The following is a 27,398-nucleotide window of genomic DNA, read 5'->3' as shown; positions in this document are numbered from 1 at the left end:
ATTGATGCACGTGGCTATTCTAGTAAATGTCATGAAGTAATCTACAAAGCGAGATCACTTTCCATTTTCATCAGCTAAGAGTCGACTAGCCTTTTTTGAAAGGCTAATGCTTGTTTGATTAGCTATAGCTCAAGATTGGTACGTAAAAAATCGTATTCGTATTCGTTCCTCTCCCCTTTACAGATGTAAGCTCGTGCGAGTTGAAAGAAGGTCAAAGGATACATGCCGAGATTGGATATTCTGAATTAATAGTCCACTCCACCAATAACTGATGTGGGTCTATGTCATTAAATACAGCTTGTCATATATCATACAAGTATAAGGGTATAAGAGGGTGGTAAAGGGTTATTTTCGTGCAACGTGATCGCCGTTTTTTATTTCACGTTCAACGTGTTTTTACTTTTTTATTTGACGTTCAGTCGTGCAAGAAGGGTGCCTCGTTCAACGTGTTCTGCTTATTTAAATTTACGTGCATCGTGATTTTCAGTCTTATTTTGCGTGCTCGGTATTTTTCAAATAAAATTCAAACACTTGGCAGGGATCGTCAAGAAATACTTTTTTAAAAGCCGTAAACCTGGACGTCGACAACAAGTTGCGGTGAAAGGGGAAAAATCTGAATGGCAAAATGTAATTAACTAGTGGAGTGCCCCAAGGCAGTGTACTTGGACCTGTTCTTTTCATTATATTCATAAATGATTTACCAGATGTTGTGGAGTCTATAGTAAAAATTTTCGCAGACGATACTAAAATTTATGCACCTACTTCTAAATCTGATGTCTTACAGAATGATCTAGATGCCCTCTACGATTGGTCCAAGTTATGGGACATGAAATTTAATGTGAACAAATGTAAACAAATCCATTATGGAAGAAATAATCCTGAAAATGTTTATACCATGAACAATATTGATATCATTAAAGATGAACAAGAAAAGGATCTTGGAATTATTTTTCAAAATGATCTTAAATTTTCTCAACATATATCAAGTAAAATAAATAAAGCCAATAGTATACTTGGGCTGATTAACCGAACTTTTATCTTTAAAGATCAATATACATTTTTAAGACTATACGTTGCGTTGGTACGACCACACATGGAATATGGAAATACAATATGGTATCCGCATTTAAAGAAAGATATTAATGCTGTAGAAAAAGTGCAGATGAGAGCAACTAAATTAATTCCTGATATACGACATTTAAGCTATGAAGACAGATTAAAAGTACTATAAACTACCTTCCCTAACTCACAGAAGGCGAAGAGGTGATATGATACAAGCTTTCAAAATATTAAAAGGATTCGAAGATATATCTTATGAAAGATTTTTTACTGTCATCAGTACAAATACCCGCTGGCATAATTGGAAATTAGCAAAACCTAGATGTAACACTTCTTTTCGATTAAGACATTTCTCACAACGAATTATTAATGATTGGAATAACCTACCAGTTGAAGTTATTTCATCAAAAACTGTGGAAGCCTTTAAAATTAGTATAGACCGTCATTGGGAGTCAGTCATGTATCAGTTAAGAAATTGATGAGGACACAAATAGTTTTCTATATAACTTTTTAATTGTGTGAAATATTGCACCAAATCATGCAGGATTGATGATTGTATCAGTTTTGAAAGTGTACCAAAATATGGTGGGCTAAAAAGGATAGGATCCTTCCATATGAGCCCCACAACAATCTTACAGGTACAGGTATCTTACAGGTAAACCAATTATATCATAAATGTGTATACTAAATCGGGAATATCAAGTAAAACAAAGAGTTAATATATACAAGAAGACAGTGACTCAGTCACAAAAGGTTCAAATAAAAGTATTTATTTTTCGTGCAACGTTCATTACAGAAATTATTTCACGTTCAACGTGAAATTTTGTCTTATTTCACGTTTTTTTCGTGCAAGCACCCCCCTTTACCACCCTCGTATAATTATGTCTCTGATAGAACTATAGTATGAGGGTTTTGGATGGGGTTAAATGATTAAAGAATAATGCCCTTAAAAAAGTGAAGATTAGAGAATAACGGGCAAAAAAAATGAAGATTAGAGAAATCTGTGGTCTAATTTTTTGAAGATTAGAGAAAAAAGTGGTTAATTTTTTGAAGATTAGAGAAAGGGGTGAAAATTAAATGTGTACAGAATAACAGACCCCCCCCATCCAGACCCTCATAGTATATCAAGGATCAGTGGCAGATCCAGAAATTTTCATAAGTGGGGGCCCACTGACTGACCTAAGAGGGGGCCCGCTCCAGTCACGCTTCAATGATTCCCTATATAAGCAACCAATTTTTTTCCCAAAAAGGGGGGGCCCGGGCCCCCTGCCCCCCCCTAAATCCGCCTCTGAGGATTTGTAGTGACACTATATACAAATCCTTGAGTATACATGTATATGTACTTCTAAAATAACGAGGTTAGCCAAAATAACAACAAATCGAAGAGTTTAACTTTATATATAATCAGAGACATATAATACAAGAGATTGGCAACTCGGCGAAATCCAGTAATATCACGCGGCCAGATTTAACCTTGCGAGATCTCTTTGGGTAAAAGAGCCTTTATCAAAGTATTAAAAGTACTCGAAGTTAGGGTGAATGTTTAAGCATAAATTAACTGTTTCAGTGTTAAATTTAACATAATCAATTAAATAATTTGAGTTCATACATAATTAATTATTTCAATGTCATTTTAATTTTGATTTGTATTATTTGTATTATTGAAAAAGAGACATAATTTGATATTGAATTAAAAACAAACCATATTAAATAATTAACACTTAATAAATTGTATCAGAGTTCATTTTATTTGATTGTTTCATAATGGGTTTCTATTAAATAAACACCTGTCTCGGAGACATAATTTCACAGTGTGACATGTATATTAGGCTTGAATTATTCGATGGTCAGGTAAATCACATCCTGTTAAAAAGAGTTTTTTTTTACACCTGGTACACAAGAAGTTGTTACACCACAGGTGTCCACACTCTTTCCGAAAATACTATTTACAAAATATAAAATTAACAAATGTATAAAAAAAAATTAATTTGTTTGTTTATTTACCGTTAATCATGATCTACTTTGTCTTATATTCATAATTTGTATAGATCATAAAAAAATGATTACTTTTTGTGTTCATTATTAATTGGGCTTGTATTGAGTTTTTTTTTTTCGATTGTCGGTAAATTGTTTTCTAAGTGTGTTTTCCGAAATTTACATTATGAGATTGCATTGATTTTTTTTTTTTTTTTTTTATGATTGTCGGTAAATTTATGGTTTCTCCTTTTCACGGATTGTGTATTTAGGACTTACATTTAATGATCACTTAATAGAAAATGGCAATATAAGTCTCACTTTTGACCTCGAATATAAAGAGATTAAACCATATTTTAAGTGTAAGGAACTGCTAAATATACGATAAAAACTCACAGCAGCAGGTATTGCTGCCTTTTCATGTAACAATTTTTGTAAGAAGAAACATTTTACTATGTTATACTTCTGTTAACTTGGCATTTTGACTTCAAAGCATACACCAGTTTAAATGTCATATTGATATCTAAATGTTTCGAAATGTACATGTTTCCCTTCTTTTTTGACTTTTGGACTAGTTAAAATCTCCTTTTAGTTTTGAAACAGACATGCACATGTGTAAATAGATTTTACAACTATTTGACCTGATTTGTTTGTTAAAACTTTTTTCTTTTACTTTATTCAAACTGCACGAAAATGTGTCTACCTTTGTTGTTGATCAGGCTGATTTAATTGATGGTTGCCTAACGTCCAGTGGCAAATATTTCATTTTTTGTATATATTGATGTGCCAGTGTATGACATTTCTTTTCTGTTCAGTATATATGCAATATAATATTTAACTCTCCACAAGAAACCAAATGATACAGACATTAACAACTTTAGGTAACCATAAGGCTCTTAGCAATGAGTAAAATTCATACTGCACTGTCAACTATACAAGGTCTATTTATGAAAAAGGTTTAACAATTCAAAAAGAAAACTTAAACGGCCCAATTTATGTTCAAAATAATAACAAAACAATCCAAATATGATATACAGCAACAAACCACAAGTGAATTACAGGCTCCTTACTTTGGAAAGGCACAAACATAATAAAGGCATGATAATAGATTTCACCATTATCACAATCCGTACAATTTTATGTTCTTGTTTGTTTTTTTTTTGTTATGTTTTTTTTCCTACAGTAAGCATATCTATAAAGCTTTAAACCAATTGATTTGGTGTGGCTTTTGGATAAACCAAATTACATCTGTAAAAAAACACCGACATACATCCCAGTATTCTGAAATGAAAAGGACCAGTCAGATTGAGAATCAGAACATGTATTTATGTATACAAGATATCTAGACTAACATGTATTTATGTATACAATATATCTAGACTATCACTACATATGATTCCATTCTTTTTCAATAATTAAACCAAGATATAAGACAAAAAACAAAAATCTTTCCAGGTATAAATGATATTTTTATTATCAAACATTCATTTATAACATGTATAATGTTACTGTCAACGATAACTGAGAGTTTTATGCTCATTTCCTTGCAACTGAAATGGTACAGTTTAACTATACAAATTTCGGTATCTGTACAGCTAAGGATACATGTATCATTGATACTAACTTGTAATAAAGTCTGAAAGGGAGAAAGGCAAGGTTCCTCATGTTCATTGTGTGCCTCATTCACTGCAAATGTCTCAATTTCTTGTGTAATTGGTTGCTCTGTGCCTTCCATTGGTGCTAGAAAAACCTCAGCATGATGATCAAATTCAAGGGTACATATTTTTTCATTCTCAAATGGCTGTTCTTTTGATGCATAAGTGTGGTCTGAGTGTTAGTGATAGAAATAGAATTTCCTCAGAACGTACAAACTCGACCAGAGATGTGTCATAGTTCATGTAGTTGGATGATCCTTTTCATCTTCAGTGTGGATTGAAACGGCAACAGATATCTCCTCCATAATGGTACCAACAGCTGTCCTTGGTCGAGTATTACTTTTCTTTTTAACTCCTTTTGTTAACTTACAACATCTTTTCCTCTTTGGCATACTAAATTTAAAAAAAAAAAAATATTTTTGAGTCGGAAAGAAATTTGAAGCCTATTATACAACATCTATTTGTCTTACTTTTAAACTTTACTTCCTACATGTAATAAATTAAATTGTCATACAACATTCTGCAGGTTTTTATTATGCTAAATCTATTTTAAATTTCATTTTGTCATGTATAGACCTTTTAAGCTTGTTATTAGGTACAAATATTTGATATGTTTGTCCATTGTTAAACATCGTACAGTGAACATACAATGTAAGTTGCTGACATCAACTTTATTTAGTCTCTGCTTCTATATATTTTGTAGATCTCATGAGGGTCTGGAAGCAGGGGCGGATCCAGCCATTTTAAAAAGGGGGGTTCCCAACCCAGGATAAAGGGGGGTTCAAACCATTCAAATGCATTGATTGTCCAAAAAAAAACGGACCCCCCCCCCCTCTGGATCCGCCAAGGGGAAGGTGTTTCATAAACTATTTAAAAATCTTCTCCTCTGAAACTACAGGACCAAATACCTTCAAACTTTAACTAAATGTTCCTTAGGGTATCTTGTTTATAAAGTGTATTCAAAGTTTTGATCCATTGACAAACATGGGCGCCATGGCTAAAAATAGAACATAGGGGTAAATGCAGTCTTTGGCTTATATCACAAAACCTAAAGCTTTTAGAGCAAATCTAACAGGGGGTAAAATTGGTGAATTGGTCTAGATCTATCAGCCCTGAAATTTTCAGAAGAAATCAAACAACCCATTGTTGATTTGCTGTCACTAAATTGGTAGTTTTAAGGAAATTTTGCAGTTTTTTGTTATTATCTTGAATATTATTATAGATAGATATAAACTGTAAGCAGCAATAATATTCAGCAAAGTAAGATCTACACAAACGTGAAATGACCAAAATTGTCAATTGCCCCCTTAAGGAGTTATTGCCTTTAAAAGACAATTTTACACAGTTTGTTCATCAAGTTTGCTAACATTAAAATCTTCTCCTAAAAATCAGGTGAGCGATTCAGGCTCTTGGAGCCTCTGGTTATTTGTATTCCTTGTAATTTATATTACCAGTAACAGCTAGAGACATATAATACATTGTATTATATGTCTCCGCCAATAATTGAAGAATTTGAATCATTTACCTGTACCAACAGAATATATATGTCACATCATGTGACATGTAGTTTGCTGTTGTTGTAGTTTGCTGTTGTTGTAGTTACCAGTTATCTTCTGTAAATCCATCCTCTATTAATTTAGGAGAACACTGGTTTTCCCACATGATGCCACATCTCATAACCATATTATTATTTTTGGTGAAGTAGTTAGATAGATTGAGTTTATTGTAAGTTTATTACATACATGAGACTATAATACATGTTCCTTGAAAACCATTTTAACATTTTTTGATGCAAGGTATGAATTTTATTTTACCTACATCTAGTATGCACTAGCTTTGAGCTAGCTTAGTTAATTAATTAAATTTAAGTCAAAGTGAACTGCCTTTTTATTGCAGTTCATTGGCAGTTTTATAGCAATATCTTGAATTTTTAGCTGTTTTGGGGCAGTACAAAGCAGTTTTGATTTAGTTAGTTTAAAATAACTGCCTACAAGGAAATGATAACTATAAAATTACATGTAGCACCTCTGACATCAATATTTGATTGTAATACACAAAAGCTTAACATATTAACCATGAACTTTGATAACATAGAAGATATATTTTTGTTTTTAATTGGGGAAAGACGGCTTCAAGCCGTCAATCCCCTATGGGGTTGACCAGAGTGACATTCCCTCACATCATTCATTTTGTTTTTATAGTGTGGAAAACCCCCCAACAAAACTTACTTAGATTGAAGAGAAGGAGACCCAGAAATGAATAGTTTGACTTTAAACACTTTTTTACACATTTCCCGTCTGTTTCTGACGAAATTATCGTATCTTGAGCTCTCCTTTACACTATTTACGTTTCTTTTACAATCCGGAAAAATCAGTATGACGAGATATTCTAAATATATCCAACCTACATTGTATTTTATAGTGACGTCATTCTTGGAATGCCACACTATGCAGAAGCAGGGATATCCTTCACTGGTTATTTAAATCAATCCCAGAGATTGTGCACTAATTACAAATTGGTATTTGCTAAATCTAAACATAATATTGTTTGCTGTAGATGATTCAAACATCAACATGCAATACTTTAATTTGTAGGTCAGCAACTTTCAAAGTAAACAAAGATCGTGGGGTTACATGAGATAGGGGAGAGAAACGATTTTATTGATTTTTTTCTGTAAAAATTCTGTTTTGAGAATCTTCCTCCAATTCAGGAGCACCTCAACTGATGAGTAATTATCCACTAAAATAAAAGTTAATGTATTTAAACAGTTAAAATGTGACATTTCATTGGATTAGTAGTCTTCCATTAAAACTAAATTTTTGTGTACCAACATAATCATTGTAATGGTAAACAAAAAATTAAAAATGTTGCATTTTGTAGTTTCAACCTATTTATTCATGAAATTTTACAAATATTTCAAATTTAGGATTTGAAAACAAGCTTCACACAGTTTACATCAATCATATTGTTTTTTTATTAGTACCTGTTTCCCTGTGATGAGAGTTGTAACTGGGAACTTTATCAATGGAAATTTAAAACTGAATAGATTTTTCAGTCCACACTTTCTTAAGAAAAAAATTAAAAATCCAAGAGTACTGTCACAAAAAATGGAAAATGGCCCTAGCCTGCAGTTAAGTGGTAAACAATCAAGATTTCAAAAAATATTGTAGTTGTTGTGAAATGACAGAATTCAGTTGAATTTTAGATAATTAACTATCAACTTTAATCAAATATTTAGATTTAGAAGATGCAGATCTCCTCCATTGGTCCAAATTGAATCCTAAACTAAGGAAATGAAATTACATAAACAACAATTGATTTCAATATTGTCAACCTTTCTGCATGTTCTAGCTGTTCTCTTTTATCATTCTTTATATGAAGACTATCAAAAGATACCCCCCCCCCCCCTTTCCAAAAAAAAAATTTAAATAGAAACAAGGGCCGTCTTTCACCTCAGAGCTATTCAGCTCTTTGATTATTCCATGTTATTGTTACTTTTTAAACAGCTACTAGTATGAGTAATGCATAAGACCATATTTTCATTTTCCTTAGCAGTCATTTTCCAGTTTTATATGAATATAAATCAACTAGAAGCAGTTTAGTATGAATATTCATGAACTGAAAGCAGTTTTTAGTACCTAATTTAAATATTTTGCAAAAATAACTGCCATTAAGCTAAGGAACTGCTTTAAACTGCCAGAATAACTGTAAAGGTTTAGGAAAACTTCTTATTTTTGTATATGAAGAAACTGGTTGATTTTGGAAGGTTATGAACTGCCAAGCAACAGAAACTGCTACATATGTGAACTGGGAAGGCTAAGAAACTGCCAAGAAACTGCCTTCCACTTTAACTTGGATATGCTGACTGTTCTTTTTTTATATTATTTATCAAATGTTTAAACATCATTTTTGTCATTATATTTGATACTATCATGACTATCATGACTATTAAAACATTTAACATGTTGAAATAAATTTTGAATTCCTCAATTATTTATTTATTATTATCGTATGTATAATACTATATGTTTTTAATTCATCAATTTATTCAAACATTTGCATAAGAAATCAAAAAGTTAAAAACAAATCTTATATTTATTGACATGCAATTTGTATCAATATTGTTCTAACAATTGATAGTAATATCTTGACCTGGAGTTATTTCTTTCACTTAACTAATAATGAATTACAAGAATGTCTCTAAAAATCTCTTGATAATGAAACACCTTTAAAGGTAATTTTAGCTCACCTATCTGAAGGAAATATTAGCTTTTGCCATCACTTAGTGTCCATTGTCGCCCTTCATCGTCCTGTGACTATATTAACATCTTTTCATCTAAAACTACAGAACCAATTGCAACCAAACTGAATGATCCTACAGGTTTCTAGAGTAAAGTTTGTGTTTTTTGTTTAGTAAATAACCATGGCCGCCATGGCTAAATATAGAACATAGGGGTAAAATGCAGTTTTTGGACTATATCTAAAAAACTAAAGCATTTAGAGCATAACTGACTGAGGTAAAGTGTTCATAATCATCCCTGAAATTTTCAGTTGAATCTAATAACCCATTGTTTGGTTGCTGCCACTTAATTGGTAATTAATATATAGGAAAATTTGCAATTTTGGTTTATTTTCTTAAATATTATAGAGATAAACCGTAAACAACAAAAATGTTTAGCAAAGTAAGTTTATTTGAGGACTTATACACTTTGTTTATCATGTTTTAAAAAGATATTCTTCTCTGGTACTATTTCACCAAATTAAAGCAAACTTAAGCTGAATTATTCTTAAGTTATCTAGAAAGCAGACAAAAAAAAGAAAAAAAAAGGGTATCCAATGACACTGTTGTCCGACCAACATGACCATCAATCATCATGGCTTCCAAAACTGTCATATATTCTGGACAAATTAGATTTGTGCGGACATTGTCCGTCTGGGATAAGCACGAAACTACTTTTCAAGAAACAGTCATTATAACATAATTCACCAAAACTTTTTTGAAGTTTTTTACGGTCTTTTTGACTAGGTCTTTTTGATAACAGCCAGACATTGCCGGTCATAAAAGTGACTTGATGAATAAATACTATCAAAGCAAACCCTACTACAATACCTTCTCATTATAAATCTGAGTGAAGGTTAATTAGTTGTCAGTCAGCTTAACTTTACCTGTTCACAGGTAAACTGTAGATTGTACCGGACATTGATTGCATGGTCTATTCAACAGTGTTCAAAGATATTTTCTTCCATTTTAGGGGTTAACATCAAATCCTGGGCCTCATAATAAATTTTTCCTTTTTTGCTTCACATCACCATATCTCGGTGCGGAGCTATTAGTTTCAGTCAACACACACTCAATCCTGAAATAATTACTTATCTCCGATAGATTCTGATTGGTTGCTTTAGATGTGGCTGAGATACAGCAACATCTAAGGCTTGAATGAGATAACTATGTGTATTACAGTTCCAATCAACTCATTTATTCATGTTCGTTTTACCATATACATGTATATACATTATAAGCACACTGAAATTCAATATTGAAATATCAGTATTAATACGTGTTTATTTGCTTTGTTAATCTGTAATATGCACCATTTGTTTTGCTAAACAATGTATTTCATAACTTCTGCCAATCTAGGCACTCCTCCAGAGAAGCACACCTCTAAATTTGTGTCTATTTGTAAATGTTTTACTTTCAAAAAGTAAAGTGAACAACTAATTTAAAAGCATGGGTGTATAACGCACACTCTTAAAAGTAAATCCGATTTATATCAATCAATACCTAAAAATACCACATCTCCAATACTAAATCAACAACTACAAGAACGCATACTTTTAGGAATTTTGGTCCTCAATGCTCTTCAACTTCGTACTTTATTTGGCATTTTTAACTTTTTTTGGATTCGAGCGTCACTGATGAGTCTTTTGTAGACGAAACGTGAGTCTGGCGTATACTAAATTTAGTCCTGGTATCTATGATGAGTTTATTATACATGACATATAACCTTAAATAGGATAGATTGAAGCAGTCTATTTGTTTTGTACTGTAGATTCATTCTTTTTTGTTGGTTAACAGTTTTTGTTGATTTTGTAAATAATGATTTTAAATAATAATTGATGTACACATTTTCTATAAGCAGACTTAGACAAATCAAATTTCAATGTTGAAAAGAAAAAAAATCAAAAAATTTGTATCTTCATATTAATTTCTTCATTTTTTAGTATTTGAATGATTAACAAAGTTTCCTTTTTTTGCATTCTCATTTTTATAGTGTCTAAGGTATTGCATTAACATTAAGATACACTCTAAAGTAAAAATTTAACATTGATATTCTTTTGAACCTTCATCATGTTCATTGAATTTTATATTTTTTAACTTGGACAGCAGTGCTTCATCATAAGCAGGTGACCTTGAGCATTTTTTTTTCTTTTTGGATAGTCAACAATACACTTTAACAGTGATAGCTGCAATTTGTGAGCAATACTCAGAATTTTGCTGAACCTTAGTCTATTTTTGAAAAATATTGTCCTTTATACACAATTTTATAACTGGTATCTATTTTTATGTTTAACCCTTTCTACAACTATTAAAATTATTCCAAGTGAAAGTTTCAAAAGCTAACACTATATGGGCTTTTTTTTATTTTAGACAATTATTATTAGATCTATATCAACCATTCACCAACACCATTTTATTTTGGACCTATAATCCTATTTATCGCTATGAAACAAAATTTTCCTTTGGTCTTACTGACTGATAAAATCCTCAGCACAGTACGTGGAGAAATAGGAAAATTATCGCTAGAAACAGAGGGTGCATGTGCCAATGTCAATGAAAAGAACAACGTCCTCATAGGTAAAATAGTGATTGACGTCACAATTGAAATTGCAAGGTCAGATGAATTTTGAACAACTTGGAAGATCGAAACGGATATTTTTGTTGGTGTTGCTTGCTAGAAAATTGAATAAAAACATAATAAAGTGAGTTTAAATTTTTCTGTTCTTATTTTTTTATTGTTAAGCTGTTGATTTTCTATAATGTTGTTGGTTCTTCTAATCAAAATGTCTGCCTTTCGAGCATGTATTATAGGTCCGTTTTGAAGTACAAAAGTTCAAAATATTACTATTAGAATCGAAATTATTCTATCATATGCCATGTTCTATGCTCATTTTAAAATGGCTAAATTTATATTTGTCAATATTTCTAAAATATCTGGCTCATGCTGCAGTATTATGACATTGATATTGCAAGTTAAAATGAGCATAGAGCATGGGAAGCAAGAATAATTTCTTAAGTGAAGAGGTCCATTGAAAAGACTGTCCAGGTGTTGATTTGATTACATCAATTTACACCAGAGAATCATGTTTTGAAATAATTTATTTGATTTTTTTTCCAGTGCAAATGGTGTGAATGTACAGACAACTTATTGGTCCGAAACAAAGAAAACCAAATATGCATGCTCTTTTTGGAGCTGGGGACGCTGCACAAAATATGTGTAAGTACTGTATTCAGTGATTTCAACGCATTGTAACAATAGAAAAGGATAAGTACAGTCTTGAGATGCATTTTCATTATGAGTTTGTTTGCTTTATATCAAGGTTCAACCGTTCATTGAACATGCAAAATAATTTGAAATTTAATTAAAATTTCTTTGTCTACAAATTTATATAGTCCCTAGTCACCGGCCTAGTGTGAACAGTGTATTATGTGCAAATTTTTTCATGACCCTTCTTAATTTATTTCTTAATGTTTTATGCCTCAAATAGCAAGTAAGGGGATGCAGTTACACTTGAAAAAAAATTGGGTCATGAAATATAAAATTAATTAGGGATTTGGTCCAGTTGAAAAAGGTTAAAATTAATTAGTATGTCTGAAGCTGTCAAACAGAACACAAGACCCCTTATCTGGACATGATATTGCCTGTATTTTAAAATTGAGTTTAAAGCTGATAAAAATTTCTATAGTTTTGATATAATTAGTCCCAAAAGTAGTAAACCATACAATACAAATATTTGGAATGAAATGCACATCGACATAACTAATCTAGGGCATGGAATTTGCAATCCTCAGTCATAGTCGGTTGACTTCAAAATTTTTGCTTAATTTAAATGTTAAAATTATGTGATTAGGTCAGTTTAATTTGTTTAAGAGCAACAAGTAATGACAGGTCTATGATGAGTTGTGTGCAGTTGTTTTAGCACTGGCACATCCCATGGAGATTATAAGGCTGCCCCTCATTTGTATAATGCTATAAAACAACATAGAAGCAAGTAATCTCTGTCCCGACCGTGCAAGGGCTGTATAGTTGTGCAATCAAGATTGTTTTAAAAAACTCTTATCATCATAACCTTTAGCTGTGTCAATAGTTTATATATATTTATACATGTATATACATCTATGTATTATTAGTTTTATGTAGTTTGACTGATGGTGTTAAAGAATTGACCAGAATATTTATCTTGCCATAATTTATTTCTGATACTGCAGATATGAATCATAGTTAATATCATTATTATGTATATATATATACATAATGTTTATCATATTTAATATCATTATTATGTACATAATGTATATCATAGTTAATATCATTATTATGTACATAATGTATATCATAGTTAATATCATTATTATGTACATAATGTATATCATAGTTGATATCATTATTATGTACATAATGTTTATCATAGTTGATTATTATGTACATAATGTTTATTATAGTTAATATCATTATTATATACATAATGTATATCATAGTTAATATCATTATTATGTACATAATGTATATCATAGTTGATATCATTATTATGTACATAATGTTTATCATAGTTAATATCATTATTATGTACATGTTCCGGACCATATGAGTATTTGGACCATACGTGTATGGTCTGATCATACGCGCGTATGGTCGGGGTAATTAACACTCTGTTACAGTTTACTTTGAATACTTCTAAACTCTTCATATGATATGACCGTTCCTTAAAAATACGCCATCATATAGGTCATTTCATTATTATATTATAATAAAGAGATTAACTGAATAGAAATAAGAAGTTTCACATAGTTAATTTTACTACCTAGTCAAAACTATAATAAACACATTTTATACCGATGTCCATTATCGATTTGTTATTACTGAATAGCAATATGTCGATTCGAAAAGATAAGTTCCAGAAATTTCTGAATAAACTGTTACACAAGAAGTCACTAACAAGGAACACATTTTATCTAAGTTGTTATTGTGAAAAGGATCGTGCACAACCATGACGTGCAGATGTGAAAATAGTTATGTTTCCATGGGGAGGTAAATGTCACCATAAGCCTACATGCAAGAATGTAATAAGCGATGAAAATTAACTTTGATATCAAAATTTTATTTTAACGTAGCCTTTAAATTGATACATTGTCATGTAACATCATTATTTTTTTAATTAATAATTCATTGTATTATCGAAAAGGTTTGTAATGCATATTTGAAAAAAAATACCAATATGGTCAAAATACTTATATGGTCCAGCCCGTTAATGGTACGCATATGGTTGGACCATATGAGTATATGCATATGGTCATGACCATACGCGTATGGTCCGGAACATACATAATGATTATCATAGTTAATATCATTATTATGTACATAATGTATATCATAGTTGATATCATTATTATGTACATAATGTATATCATAGTTAATATCATTATTATGTACATAATGTTTATCATATTTAATATCATTATTATGTACATAATGTATATCATAGTTGATATCATTATTATGTACATAATGTTTATCATAGTTGATATCATTATTATGTACATAATGTTTATCGTAGTTAATATCATTATTATGTACATAATGTTTATCATATTTAATATCATTATTATGTACATAATGTATATCATAGTTGATATCATTATTATGTACATAATGTTTATCATAGTTGATATCATTATTATGTACATAATGTTTATCATAGTTAATATCATTATTATGTGCATAATATATTTTTCTGCATCTGTTTTTTTACAGGGACGAATCTATAATACTAAAATAACGAGGTCCAATTTATCAGCCGTCATGGGGTAAAAACGATAAATCCAAAAATTCAACTTTATATATAGCTTATATATAGGACAATGGTGTTGATTAAAAATTACACCACTCCAGACCCTTTTGTTTTCCATATAATTAATATTGCCAATAATTAACAAGTTCCGGGTCGAATCCTATACCCATACCAATAGTGTAATCACCTGTTACCTATTATCTTATCTGTATGTTCCGCATTTGACAGGTGCACCACTAAATGGTGAATTTTGAATTTGCTTTATACACAGGTCATAATTATGGGGTTGATACTACTAAATTCAATCATTGTCACATTGTTTCCTATTGTAGCATTTTAATAAGCATGACTTTATAAGATGACAATACAAATACTAAAAAGGTAGTTTCCAATTTGTTAGCCGGCATGACGTAAAAACAGCGAAACAAAGAATTCAACTTTATTTATAACTTGTATAGGACAATCCTGTTGATTAAAAAATTAATCAATTACAGGCCCTTTTGTTTTCCAAATAATTAATATTACCAATAATTGATAAGTTCCAGGTTGACGGGTTCAAACAGAAAGATCTTGAAAGCATGGAAAACTGTGCATCTTATAATGAGCATAACTATATCAGATGACAATACCAATACTAAAAATCCAGGCTTAAATAAGGCTTACACATAGTTATACACTTTACTTCAGTCACGGACCCGCGATATCATGGGTGTGTTCTAGTACCATTATAAATATCTATGTATTTTTCTGCATCTTTTTTTTTACAGGGAACAAATCCATACTAAATATCAATGTTACAGTGGCTGGACCCAAAAATACTGGAATTCAAACGGTTGTGAATTAGGTTTGTTTAAAATTTATCTATATGTCATTAAATGGAGACCAAATAAAACAAAAAAGAAGACATTAAATGGTTTAAGTATGGTTTCTAACTATACTAGTGTTTAAACAGTATGCAAAGCTTTGAATTATTGAGAAAATTGAAATGCTTGGCAATTTTTAAGCTCATCACTTGGTGTCCGTTGTCTGTCGTCCATCATCATTGTCTGTTAACTTATAATACAAAAATGTTCTCCTCTGAAACTGCTGGGCCAAGTTGAAACCATACTAGGCCACAATCATTATTGGGGTTTCTTGTTTTAAAAATGTGTCCGATGACCCTGCCCACCAACCATGATGAAATCGAACATATGGATGAAATGCAGTTTTTTGCTAATTTCTCTGAAACTCAATCATTCAGAGCAAATCTGACATGAAAGGGGGGGATAAAATTGTTCATCAGGTCAAGATCTGTTTGCCCTGTAATTTTCAGACCAAACAGACAACACCTTGTTAGGTTGCTGACCCTGAATTGGTAATTTTAAGAAAATTTTGCAGTTTTTGGTTATCTTCAATATTATTAAAGATAGAGAGAAACTGTAAACAGCAATAATGTACAGCAAAGTAAGATCTACAAATAAGTCAACATGACCAAAATGGTCAATTGACCCCTTAAGGAGTTATTGCCCTTTATAGTAAGTTTTTAATGATTTTTTGTAAATATTTGTAAACTTTATAACAAAAATCTTTTCTTCTGAAACAAATGGGCCAAATTTTACCAAAATTGACCACAATCATCATTTGGGTATTTAGTTTTAAAAGTGAGTCTGATGACCTTGCCTACAAACCAACAAGGCCAACATGACTAAAAATAGAAGATAAGGGGAAAATGCAGTTTTGACTTAAACTAAAGCAAAAATATTGCAAAGAACTGTTGCATTGTTTCATGCATCAATTGTAAATAAAAGTATCATGTGAGTGACACAGGCACCTTGGAGCCCTTAGTTATTATAATGGTGAAAACTGCAACAGTTTAAATATCTGTTTTGCAAAAATAAAAACTCACATTTTAAATTCACACAGAATTATTTCTTTGCGAGACTTTCTTAAATTACAATAATTACATTAGATGTATGTTTCATTATAATCATTATAATACGTTATTCTGATTGGCCAATTGCACATCACGTATTATTCCCTACGCAATTGCATTACACAATAAAACTTATCATTCATGATAACACGAGATCCCACAATAAAGTGCACAGGTGAATTAAATAAAAAAATGATAATATTCGTATTTTCATGATCCTAGCTAAAAAATGTAATTATAAGTATTGAATGCTTCTTTTTGTAACTTCATAGGGTTGTAAAAGCGTTGACTGTGCGCACATTTTTAGAATGAAACGCTTCCGCGCTTCATACAAAATGTACTTCGGTCAACGCTTTTACACCCCAATGAAGTTACAAAAAGAAGCATTCAATTCTTAAGTGAAAATCTAACATTTGTGTTTTTGTACAATAATCGCAATAATTAAAGCATGCAAAACTTTCTGAAATTTACAGCCATTTATAGTTCAAGTTAATGTTGACAGGATAAATATGCCATACTAAGTTCTTGTATTATTAAAGCTGTTACATTAGAAATAAAAACACTGAGTTACATTGAATCATTGTATTACATTTAGGAGCAACCATTTAACTTCAGGGGGGATATGTTTTTTTGTTTGAGTCAGTAATTAAGAGAACAACTTTATTTAGTTTTTCAACGCTATCAATCAAATAATTTTGTTCAAAATTTAAAACTTTAAGGTAGTTTGGAAATCTGGATTCAGAATAATTTATTTTGCCCTCTGCTTGAACAGAATATTCTTTTTCATCAATTTGGGAATCAATATTTTTTTTGAAAAAAAACATAACCCTCCACTTGAAGTTAAATGGTCATTCTAGTATAGGGTTCGGCATTCAGGATGCTAAACACAAAACTTAAAGAAAAAAATTGGATAAAACATGGATAAATTTAATGTTATAAATAAATTGATGATTTTAATATTTATATTTTTAAGTTTACTTTTGGAAAGATTAGAACTTATTCTAAATCTTTACTAAGGCACCGGCCTCCCTAACAACAGGACAGGTTAGCTACTGTTACTTAATGTATTCACACTGAAATATAGTTCCCTATGGTTCTCATGTATGTGCACATAATACACATAAAAACTGAGCAGTTCAATCAAGAATGTGTGACATTAAGGTGTGTTAATGTACAGGCATTTTTGTAAAAACATTTTGATTAGGTAATTGAGTATTGATACAATACTAAAATTGAGAAAGGAAATGGGGAATGTGTCAAAGCGACAACAACCCAACCATAGAGTAGACAACAGCCGAAGGCCACCAGTATGATTGACAACTCTCATTATCACTAAACAATCAGAGGCAAGGTAGACCTTTAAATACAATGCCCCACCTCCTAAACTGTCAATCAAATTGACCACATTACTTATCAACCTCATAATTATACAGACAATTCAATATACATCTAATTCTTAATACACAAATATTTGACCTCATAATTGAATACACAAATATATTAGATGTGTTCGGTATATATAAGTATGATAGATTTATTGCCTATTATTTTTGATCTACATTACATAAAGTGATTCTGTAAATTATGTCTGAAAGATAAATGATTAATGGATTAAAAAGATCTTTAAAAAAAAATGAAATATGAATATAAATATGAATATATAAAAGGTATTCAAGTAAGGCCTATAATTAACTTGATAAATTTCCAAAAATCAACAATTTAGATTTATTTTAGTTCACAAACAGTTTTAAAATTTTGAAATTTTTAATTATAACAAACCATTGTTTATTAGTTTATTCCCCATCAATAATTATGTTTTTAGTCATTTGAATTTTTATTAGAAGTGAATATATATTTTGCAATCAAGAAACAATCCACATTTCAATAAAATAAGTTTTTTAATTTGTTCACATTGAAAAAGTACATTTTCAATGCCCTAGCTGTGTTGAAAAATACTTTAAAAATTTATCAAAAGGCACTCTACAACATTTAATCTTCAATGTCATATAACCCTGTTTCAACTTACAAAATGCCCCAAAACAACATTTTTAGATTATTTTTGTTCTCACTTTAAAGTTCTTAGCTGTTGGTCTAGATTTTATGTCTAACAAGGATACATGAGGATAGTTGGTAACATTTACTAGAAGAATTTTTGATTTGCAATTTTTTGTTATTTTGACACAGGTTCAGAACAGGCAACACTATTTGGATAAGATATAAACTGCAGTTTAAATTAAATTGTGCAAATTAAGAGACCCATATTATATAATTTGAGCTCATTTTATCCTCATACTGGAAAAGCACTTTTCCTTCTAAAGACCTGCTGTTTATTAATTAATTAAAGCAATTTTCAGCAATAGTGCATTATTAATGTTCATTTTTCCCCACCATACCTTAATATGAAATTATTCAAACTACTCTTCTAATCTTTCCATGAGTGATTTCCATCACTTTGATTTTTTTAGAAAACTGGTTTTGGAAAAAAAAAATGTATCAGAAAATCACAAAGTTTTTAGATACTTTATGTTGTGCAAGGATTTCAATGAAAATCAATAAATAGAAATAACATGTTATTCCAAATAGAATTTCCATTATATATAATTAGTGTCTAAATTCTCTGTTGGACAATTCCAAATAGAATTTCCATTATATATAATTAGTGTCTAAACTCTCTCTTGGACACCATGATTTGAAATGTTTGCCAAAGTACATATGTTTACAGTTTAGCATTGAAAAAGCCAAAGGCTGCATAATCCTTAAAACAATTTGACAGTTAAATTTGTAGATCTATGTAATATAACTTAATTAGATTACTACAAAACTTTGTTTTTATTTTATAGCATTATGTAGTAAGAAGACGAATTTAAATGGAGCCTGTAATATAAAATATGGAAATGATTTCATAAGAACTAGGGCAGGTTACTATTACCAAAGTGGTGGATCATGTACAGCACCAGATACTTGTAGTGGTTGTAATACAGGTTTTTATAGTGATGGCCCATACTGTAGAAGTAAGTTATAATATAATTATATTAAGATCCATTTTGTTATAATAGTCAAATGTGTTTTGTTAAAATAAACCTTTTCACTTTTTTGGTCTTTTGGAAAATGTTGTTAGTGTTGTATTTCGACCCCTCTACCAAAAAAAATTGTTTTACATGCACACATATATAAATTGCAGTTTTTATCTATAATAATTCAAACTGGCATTTTGAAATTCTTATATGAATTAAACAGGATTTTTCTCAGTATGGCAAAAATCAAAATTGCATTTTAGTTTAAGATGACAAATTCACAATATTAATTTCTGAATTTATAGTATTTGAATTTCTATTTTAGTATGTGCAAAGATAGACAATTGTAACCACAGAGTTTGTACATCTTCATCTGATCATCAATGTCAATGGTGTGAGGGAGAGTTACAACCAAACCGTTATTATAGAGCTTATACACAACATGTAGATAAAACAAAATGTCAGAGTAAGTACAAATGTTTCCTGGACATTTAATTATTTATGGAGTTATGTCCCTTACTTGTGATGATTATGACTTTGCGTCCCTTACACATGAGAAATCATAGAGTTATGCCCCTTACTTGTCATCAATATGGCACTGTATTCCTTACATATAGGATATTGTAGAGTTATGTCCCTTACTGGGGATCATTATGACATTGTACTGCTTACATATAGGATATTGTAGAGTTATGTCCCTTACTTGTGATCATTATGACATTGTGCTGCTTACATATAGGATATTAGTGTAGAGTCATGCCCCTTACTTGTGGTCAATATGGCACTGTATCTCTAACATATAGGATATTGTAGAGTTATGTCCCTTATTTGTGATCATCATATCTGCCAACTGTTACTATTTGTGGGGGATTTCCCCCATGAAGGCTCCCAATTTGAAATTTTGAAATAGCAATTTTGTCCACCATTTTAAACAAAACAATCAATTTTACCATAGGTCATGTTAGTATAGCATTTTAAAAGCATGGAGTCTTGGAGAAAAAAAAACAACATAGTTTTAGGTGAGAAAAGTTACAAAATATAGCTTTGGCAAAACATGTGATGAATTCTAAAAATCAGATTATTAATTGACTGTATAAGTTGGCAAGATGTTATCACTGTGTTTTATTATTTAACAGAGGCATGTTCCTGGAGGACAGATAGTTCGAGGTGTTTCCCAGGTGTATGTACTGATGAACTAGCTAGTAATTGTGTATGTTCTACCAACTTTGAAGGAACCCACTGTCAAGACAGTAAGTAATTTATTAAAAAAATGTGTAAAAAGTAAAAGTACTGAAATCGAAGAAAATACAAAACGGAAAGTCCATAACCAAATGACAAAATCTAAAGCTCCAACACATCAAACAAATGGGTAACAACTGTGGTGAGTTGGACAGGAATTTGACAGTTTTTTTTGTTTCATTATTATTGTGCAGCGTAGTGGTAGGACGTTTGAGTTTGTCCATCACACTCTACTTTCAATGCAATGCTGTAGCTAAAATGTCATTAATCCATTTCTATGATTTTTACTCATCAAGATATTTGCTTCTTAGAAGTGATAGTAAAAAAAATGATTTGATTTCCAAATTTCTGTTTATTTATATTTATTATGTTGACTTCATTTTGTACCAAACAATAATTGAATAATATAATTAATAATATGAAATAATAAGAAACTTCACTTATCATGAAGGTAAACTAGTACAATACATTCTATTAAAAACAGGCATTCTTCTTTGTGCACCACACAGAACATTAGAATACAGAATACACATGTGTTTATTAAAATTTTCAAGCAAAAGAAATTATGCAAATTCCATAATTAAAAATAATTCCAAGTTGAAATGATATAGCCTGTTTATTGCTATTTCAGGAAAATCTTCCTACTCTTCTGTGTATCAAATACAGAATGTGAGTTTTTATTTTGTCATAAATTTATCGGCAGCAGTCCTTTTGCGCCAATTACTGTTTTTCAGGGGTATCATTTGCGCCAAATTTTGTTTTCCAAATGTATCAATTGCGCCAATATTCGGAACTCATTTGCTCCAATTTACCTGTACACATATCTATAATAAGTATTAATGATTAGTATATATTTATTCTTATTTTTGGCTTTAAAAGTATCATATGTACGGAGATATTTCACCATGAAGATGAGCATCTGGAGAAAAATGACTTAAAATGCATTGACAGTCAATGTATTGAGAGGGAAGAAAAAATGTTACTCTGCTGAATATTTAATAAAAGATATGCCAAAAGAAAGACAAATAGAAGCATTTGCTGATTATGTTTTAGTCACATAGGTTGATGACACAGTGCTTTGTTTCCACCATGCGTATGGGCTGAAACTATCTACCGCAAGACGTACCAGTAAAGGGGCAGAAGCATTCCACGGGCATTATAACGAACTGTTTTATGCATTTCATCCTTCAATGTTTGTGTTTTTGGACAATAAAGTGAAGTAACAAGCTACTATCTACATTAAAGTACCCATGCAGCAGCAGTAAGAAGAAGATATATTTCAGAAAAGGAAATTACATGGTATCTGCCAGTTCCAAGTCCGAAAAAAGGAGCAGGGAAGTCATTTTTCTTCTGATTGGCGCAATTGTATGTTTTATTTTTGGCACAAATGATACCATGTAATTTAAAACAGGTGGCGCAAACGTAGCATTGGACAAAAAAAGTTGTGGCGCAAAAGGACGCATTTTTGGCGCAAACGGATTTCTCCCAATTTATCACACAGTTAGACGTTATTTGCAATAAAACATCCACAGTAATGGCATTTGTTACTGATCAGAAAGACAGACAACATTAAATCATATATAATATATAATATAGACATCAACTGCATATATGCATGTAAATGATGTATGTTGTTTAAATGCTTTTTGCAATTTCTTTTTTTAGTTAATGAAGCACCAGAAATTTTATGGAATTATTGTGAATTTACTGACACTGGTGGACACAATAAATTAAAGAATGATCCAAACTGGATCAAGGATGACCCCCACCCAATTATCTGGACAAATTTTGTGGCTTATACAAGGATTAAATTCGAGATAAATGCAAAGTATTTACAACCAGTTGTTACTATAGATTCCACTCATTATGTCAAAGATTTTAGAGTTGGTGTTATTGAGGAAAAAGTCACTCTGTCTTATTATAAAGGTTTGTAAATTTACAGCAAGTTCTTTAAAAATAAAATGAAAAAAATAAAGGAACTATATTTATGGAAATTGATAAATTTCAGTTGATTTTGACACAGTTTTGAGGCCCCTCATGGGGGTGTCCAGGTCATCACATAATCAATAAAGGGCTGGGCTTTAGCGCATGATACGCCCGTTGCTCTTTTAACTTGTCTTTTATGCTTTAAATGAATTTATATGATCAACTAGAAATATATATACAAATCAAAAGGGATGTTACATTAATATATTCACCAAAGTTTCATAAAATCCCCCTTTTTAAAGTATAAAAATTCATTACCTGAAAGTGTTAGTTATTGTCCCAAAATTGGAAAATCCCCCCTTTTTTAAGCATAAAAATTCATAACACCGAAATGTAAAATCTGAAATTTATAAAAATTGAAAGGGAGCTTACATCAATAGATATAAACAATTCACCAAAGTTTCATGGACATTGGTGAAAGCCTTTTTGAGTTATTGTCCGAAGTGTTGAAAATCCCCCTTTTTTTTTATGAATAAAGCCCCATAAATCCAAAACTTAAAATCTGAAATTTATAAAAATTGTAAGGGAGCTTACATCAATGGATATAAACAATTCACCAAAGTTTCATGGACATTGGTGAAAGCCTTTTTGAGTTATTGTTCGAAGTGTTGAAAATCCCCCTTTTTTTTAGCCCCATAAATCCAAAACTTAAAATCTGAAATTTATAAAAATTGAAAGGGAGCTTACATCAATAGATATAAAAATTCACCAAAGTTTCATGGACATTGGTGAAAGCCTTTTTGAGTTATTGTCCAAAGTGTTGAAAATCCCCCTTTTTTAGCTCACCTGGCCCAAAGGGCCAAGTGAGCTTTTCCCATCACTTGGCGTCCGTCGTCGTCGTCCGTCGTCGTTAACTTTTACAAAAATCTTCTCCTCTGAAACTACTGGGCCAAATTAAACCAAACTTGACCACAATCATCATTGGGGTATCTAGTTTAAAAAATGTGTGGCGTGACCCGGCCAACCAACCAAGATGGCCGCCATGGCTAAAAATAGAACATAGGGGTAAAATGCAGTTTTTGGCTTATAACTCAAAAACCAAAGCATTTAGAGCAAATCTGACATGGGGTAAAATTGTTTATCAGGTCAAGATCTTTCTGCCCTCAAATTTTCAGATGAATCCGACAAACCGTTGTTGGGTTGCTGCCCCTGAATTGGGAATTTTAGGGAATTTTTGCTGTTTTTGGTTATTATCTTGAATATTATTATAGATAGAGATAAACTGTAAACAGCAATAATGTTCAGCAAAGTTAGATATACAAATAAGTCAACATGACCAAAATGGTCAGTTGACCCCTTTAGGAGTTATTGACCTTTATAGTCAATTTTTGACCATTTTTCGTAAATCTTAGAAATCTTTTACAAAAATCTTCTCCTCTGAAACTACTGGGCCAAATTAATCCAAACTTGGCCACAATCATCTTTGGGGTATCTAGTTTAAAAAATGTGTGGCGTGACCCGGCCAACCAACCAAGATGGCCACCATGGCTAAAAATAGAACATGGGGGTAAAATGCAGTTTTTGGCTTATAACTCAAAAACCGAAGCATTTAGAGCAAATCTGACAGGGTTAAAAGTGTTTATCAGGTCAAGATCTATCTGTCCTGAAATTTTCAGATGAATCGGACAACCTGTTGTTGGGTTGCTGCCCCTGAATTGGTATTTTTGGGATACGATTGCTTTTAAGCAATCTGTAGACTTTTACCGTTGACTCAGGGCTCATTCCCTCACGTCAACCGTTTTATTCTAAACATTCAGCAACATCTCAGATTCTTATGATTGTCTTGCTTTAAAAGGTAAAAACAAGCAAAAGGATTGAACATAAACAACTTTCCTGTAATGTTCTTCTCATAATCTTCATGTTTGATTTTTCCCTTGACTTATATGCGAGTTTTTAACAACACGGAAAATCAGAATTAAGCAGTATTTATATTTAGTGTTTTTATAAATTTAGAAACACGTCAGAGGGAATTCCCCAGTTTTGATAAATGCGAGAATTCTTTGAATCCGATAATTCTATTTCTGTCATATATGAACTGAAGTGGAGTTTTCTATATTTTACCGTTATGAAACTGATACTGTACTCTCATGAAGAAATTGAGACTCATTCATCATATCATAAATTAAATAAACGTTCTTGTTCCAAATCGCAAGTCGCGGGTTTGTTTATGTATTAATGCTCATGCGCATAGTTTTCTTGATTTCAAGGGGTATCAGATTGACTGGTTGTTCTGGATTCCCCGCTTATTAATTAATTTGAAACTCATTGGATTCTTTCTATGTCTGCCTGCTATTGAGGGTTTAATAATGTTGTTGCATAATTTAAAATCATATGCATCATTTAAATATAAAATCAATGAAGTTTTACCTATAACACCCCTTTAGCCGAAATGGAGTCTTCCATATTATCGTTTCGAGTTGTCTCCCTTTCAGAAGTATTTCCCGTCAAAATCGTCAAGAAAAAATTAACTCGTTAGATGTGGATAAATGTTGTATTATATTAAGAACGATCTCAATTTAAACAGAGGAGTATGTACGGAAGGATTCATGCCCACTGACCCAAAGGAAATTATTATTAATTTAAGATATAGAAATGGGGTTCCTCCTAGAATTAACGGTGAATAGTCCGAGATTACTGGGTACAAGTCAAATCGGCACCCATAGAAAAAGTCAAATCGGCACCTGGTTAAATCGGCATCTAGTCAAATCGGCACCTATTTAAAAGTCAATTCGGCATCCAATAATATTTGATATAATATACGGGACTGGGAAATGGGGTTCCTCCTAGAATTAACGGTGATAAGATACGAAGTGAATTGTCCCGAGATTACTGGGTACAAGTCAAATCGGCACCTGGTTAACTTGGCAACTAGTCAAATCGACACCTATTTAAAATTCAATTCGGCATCCAATAATACTTGATATAATATATGGGACTGGGACTATTTAAGTATACTAGCATAAAAGTCCCCCACGGTCCCAGCAGTTGTCTGGCAAATCAGCCGTCGGACATCAGAGTAATCTCGAACTATGAAGTGAAATACCTTCCCTCTCTCTCTCAGTGACTGCTGTGGAAAGTAAACTTGGAATTGATAGCACACAAATAAAACACAATAAGTACATTGCTCATACACTTGTATCTGGGATTAGCTATTTTTAAAGTTGAGTGACTATTCAGATTTATATTACCTTTGCATGTGCAGTTGAATTAGTTTTGAAAATAATACTATCCAGCTGTACCAGGCCTTGCGGTCATAAAACTATCGAGTCAGTTTTTTTGTACTCATACTCGAAAATCAACCAATGAAATTGCTTGATTTCTTGTTTCGAGCATGATTTTTGTGCTCCAAGCACTGAGCAAAGTTTTAAGCCTTCAAGGCCATAGTCCAAATAATTATGACGTCTTGGAAGGCTATTAGAATTTTTTTCTTTGAAGCCTTACTTCGACGTCGAAGTAAGGCGTCAAAGAAAAAAAAATATAATAGCCTTTCAAGACGTCATAATTATTTGGACTATCAAGGCCAGGGCTGCCAAAAATGTGTGAGACTCACGCATGTTCATGCTTTTTTGCAGCAGTATCCTTGGATCAATTTTTTCCTCTTTGATCTTTTCTATTTTGGCCAAATCTCACGAATTTGCTTATTAAATGAAAAGTTGGCAGAACTGCTATACATGTGTCAATGAAAACTATATGGCAATCGTATCCCTCAGAGCATTCTGCTCTTTGATTAAGGAAATTTTGCTGTTTTTGGTTATTATCTTGAATATTATTATACATAGAGATAAACTGTAAACAGCAATAATGTTCAGCAAAGTAAGATTTACAAATATGTCAACATGAACGAAATGGTCAGTTGACCCCTTTAGAAGTTATTGCCCTTTATAGTCAAATTTTAACCATTTTTCGTAAATTTTAGTAATCTTTTACAAAAATCTTCTCCTCTGAAACTACTGGGCTAAATTAATACAAACTTGGCCACAATCATCATTTTTTGTTATTGTCTTGAATATTATTATAGATAGTGATAAACTGTAAACAGCAATAATGTTCAGCAAAACAAGATCTACAAATAAGTTTTTCATAACCAAAATAGTCAATTGACCCCTTAAGGAGTTATTGCCCTTTATAGTTAATTTTTAGCATTTTTCATAAATTTTTAGAAAATATTTTCCTCTGTAATTACTGGGCCAAGTTCATTATAGATAGAGATAATGTTAACAAGAATGTTCAGTAAAGTAAATTCTATAAACACATCACCATCACCAAAACACAATTATGTCATGAATTTATCTGTGTCCATTGTTTAATATGCACATAGACCAAGGTGAGCGACACAGGCTCTTGAGAGCCTCTAGTTTATGAATAAAGCCCCATAAATCCAAAACTTAAAATCTGAAATTTATAAAAATTGAAAGGGAGCTTACATCAATAGATATAAACAATTCACCAAAGTTTCATGGACATTGGTGAAAGCCTATTTGAGTTATTGTC

General features: G+C 31.4%; 1 protein-coding gene across 1 annotated transcript in view; it reads left to right on the top strand.

The window, feature by feature from the left end:
* The window catches only part of LOC143085385 (uncharacterized), a 129,796-nt gene that overhangs the window by 19,087 nt on the left and 83,311 nt on the right, over positions 1–27,398 (top strand). Inside the window, exons 2-7 of the mRNA XM_076261684.1 lie at positions 12,086–12,184; positions 15,524–15,600; positions 19,509–19,679; positions 20,008–20,148; positions 20,819–20,932; positions 22,587–22,847. Of these exons, the coding sequence (XP_076117799.1) occupies positions 12,086–12,184; positions 15,524–15,600; positions 19,509–19,679; positions 20,008–20,148; positions 20,819–20,932; positions 22,587–22,847 (863 nt within the window). The remainder of the gene's footprint in view (positions 1–12,085; positions 12,185–15,523; positions 15,601–19,508; positions 19,680–20,007; positions 20,149–20,818; positions 20,933–22,586; positions 22,848–27,398) is intronic.

This window comes from Mytilus galloprovincialis, chromosome 8, assembly GCF_965363235.1.
Source record: "Mytilus galloprovincialis chromosome 8, xbMytGall1.hap1.1, whole genome shotgun sequence".
In the NCBI taxonomy this organism is placed as follows: Eukaryota; Metazoa; Mollusca; class Bivalvia; order Mytilida; family Mytilidae; genus Mytilus; species Mytilus galloprovincialis.
This window is presented reverse-complemented; position numbering and strand designations above follow the sequence as displayed.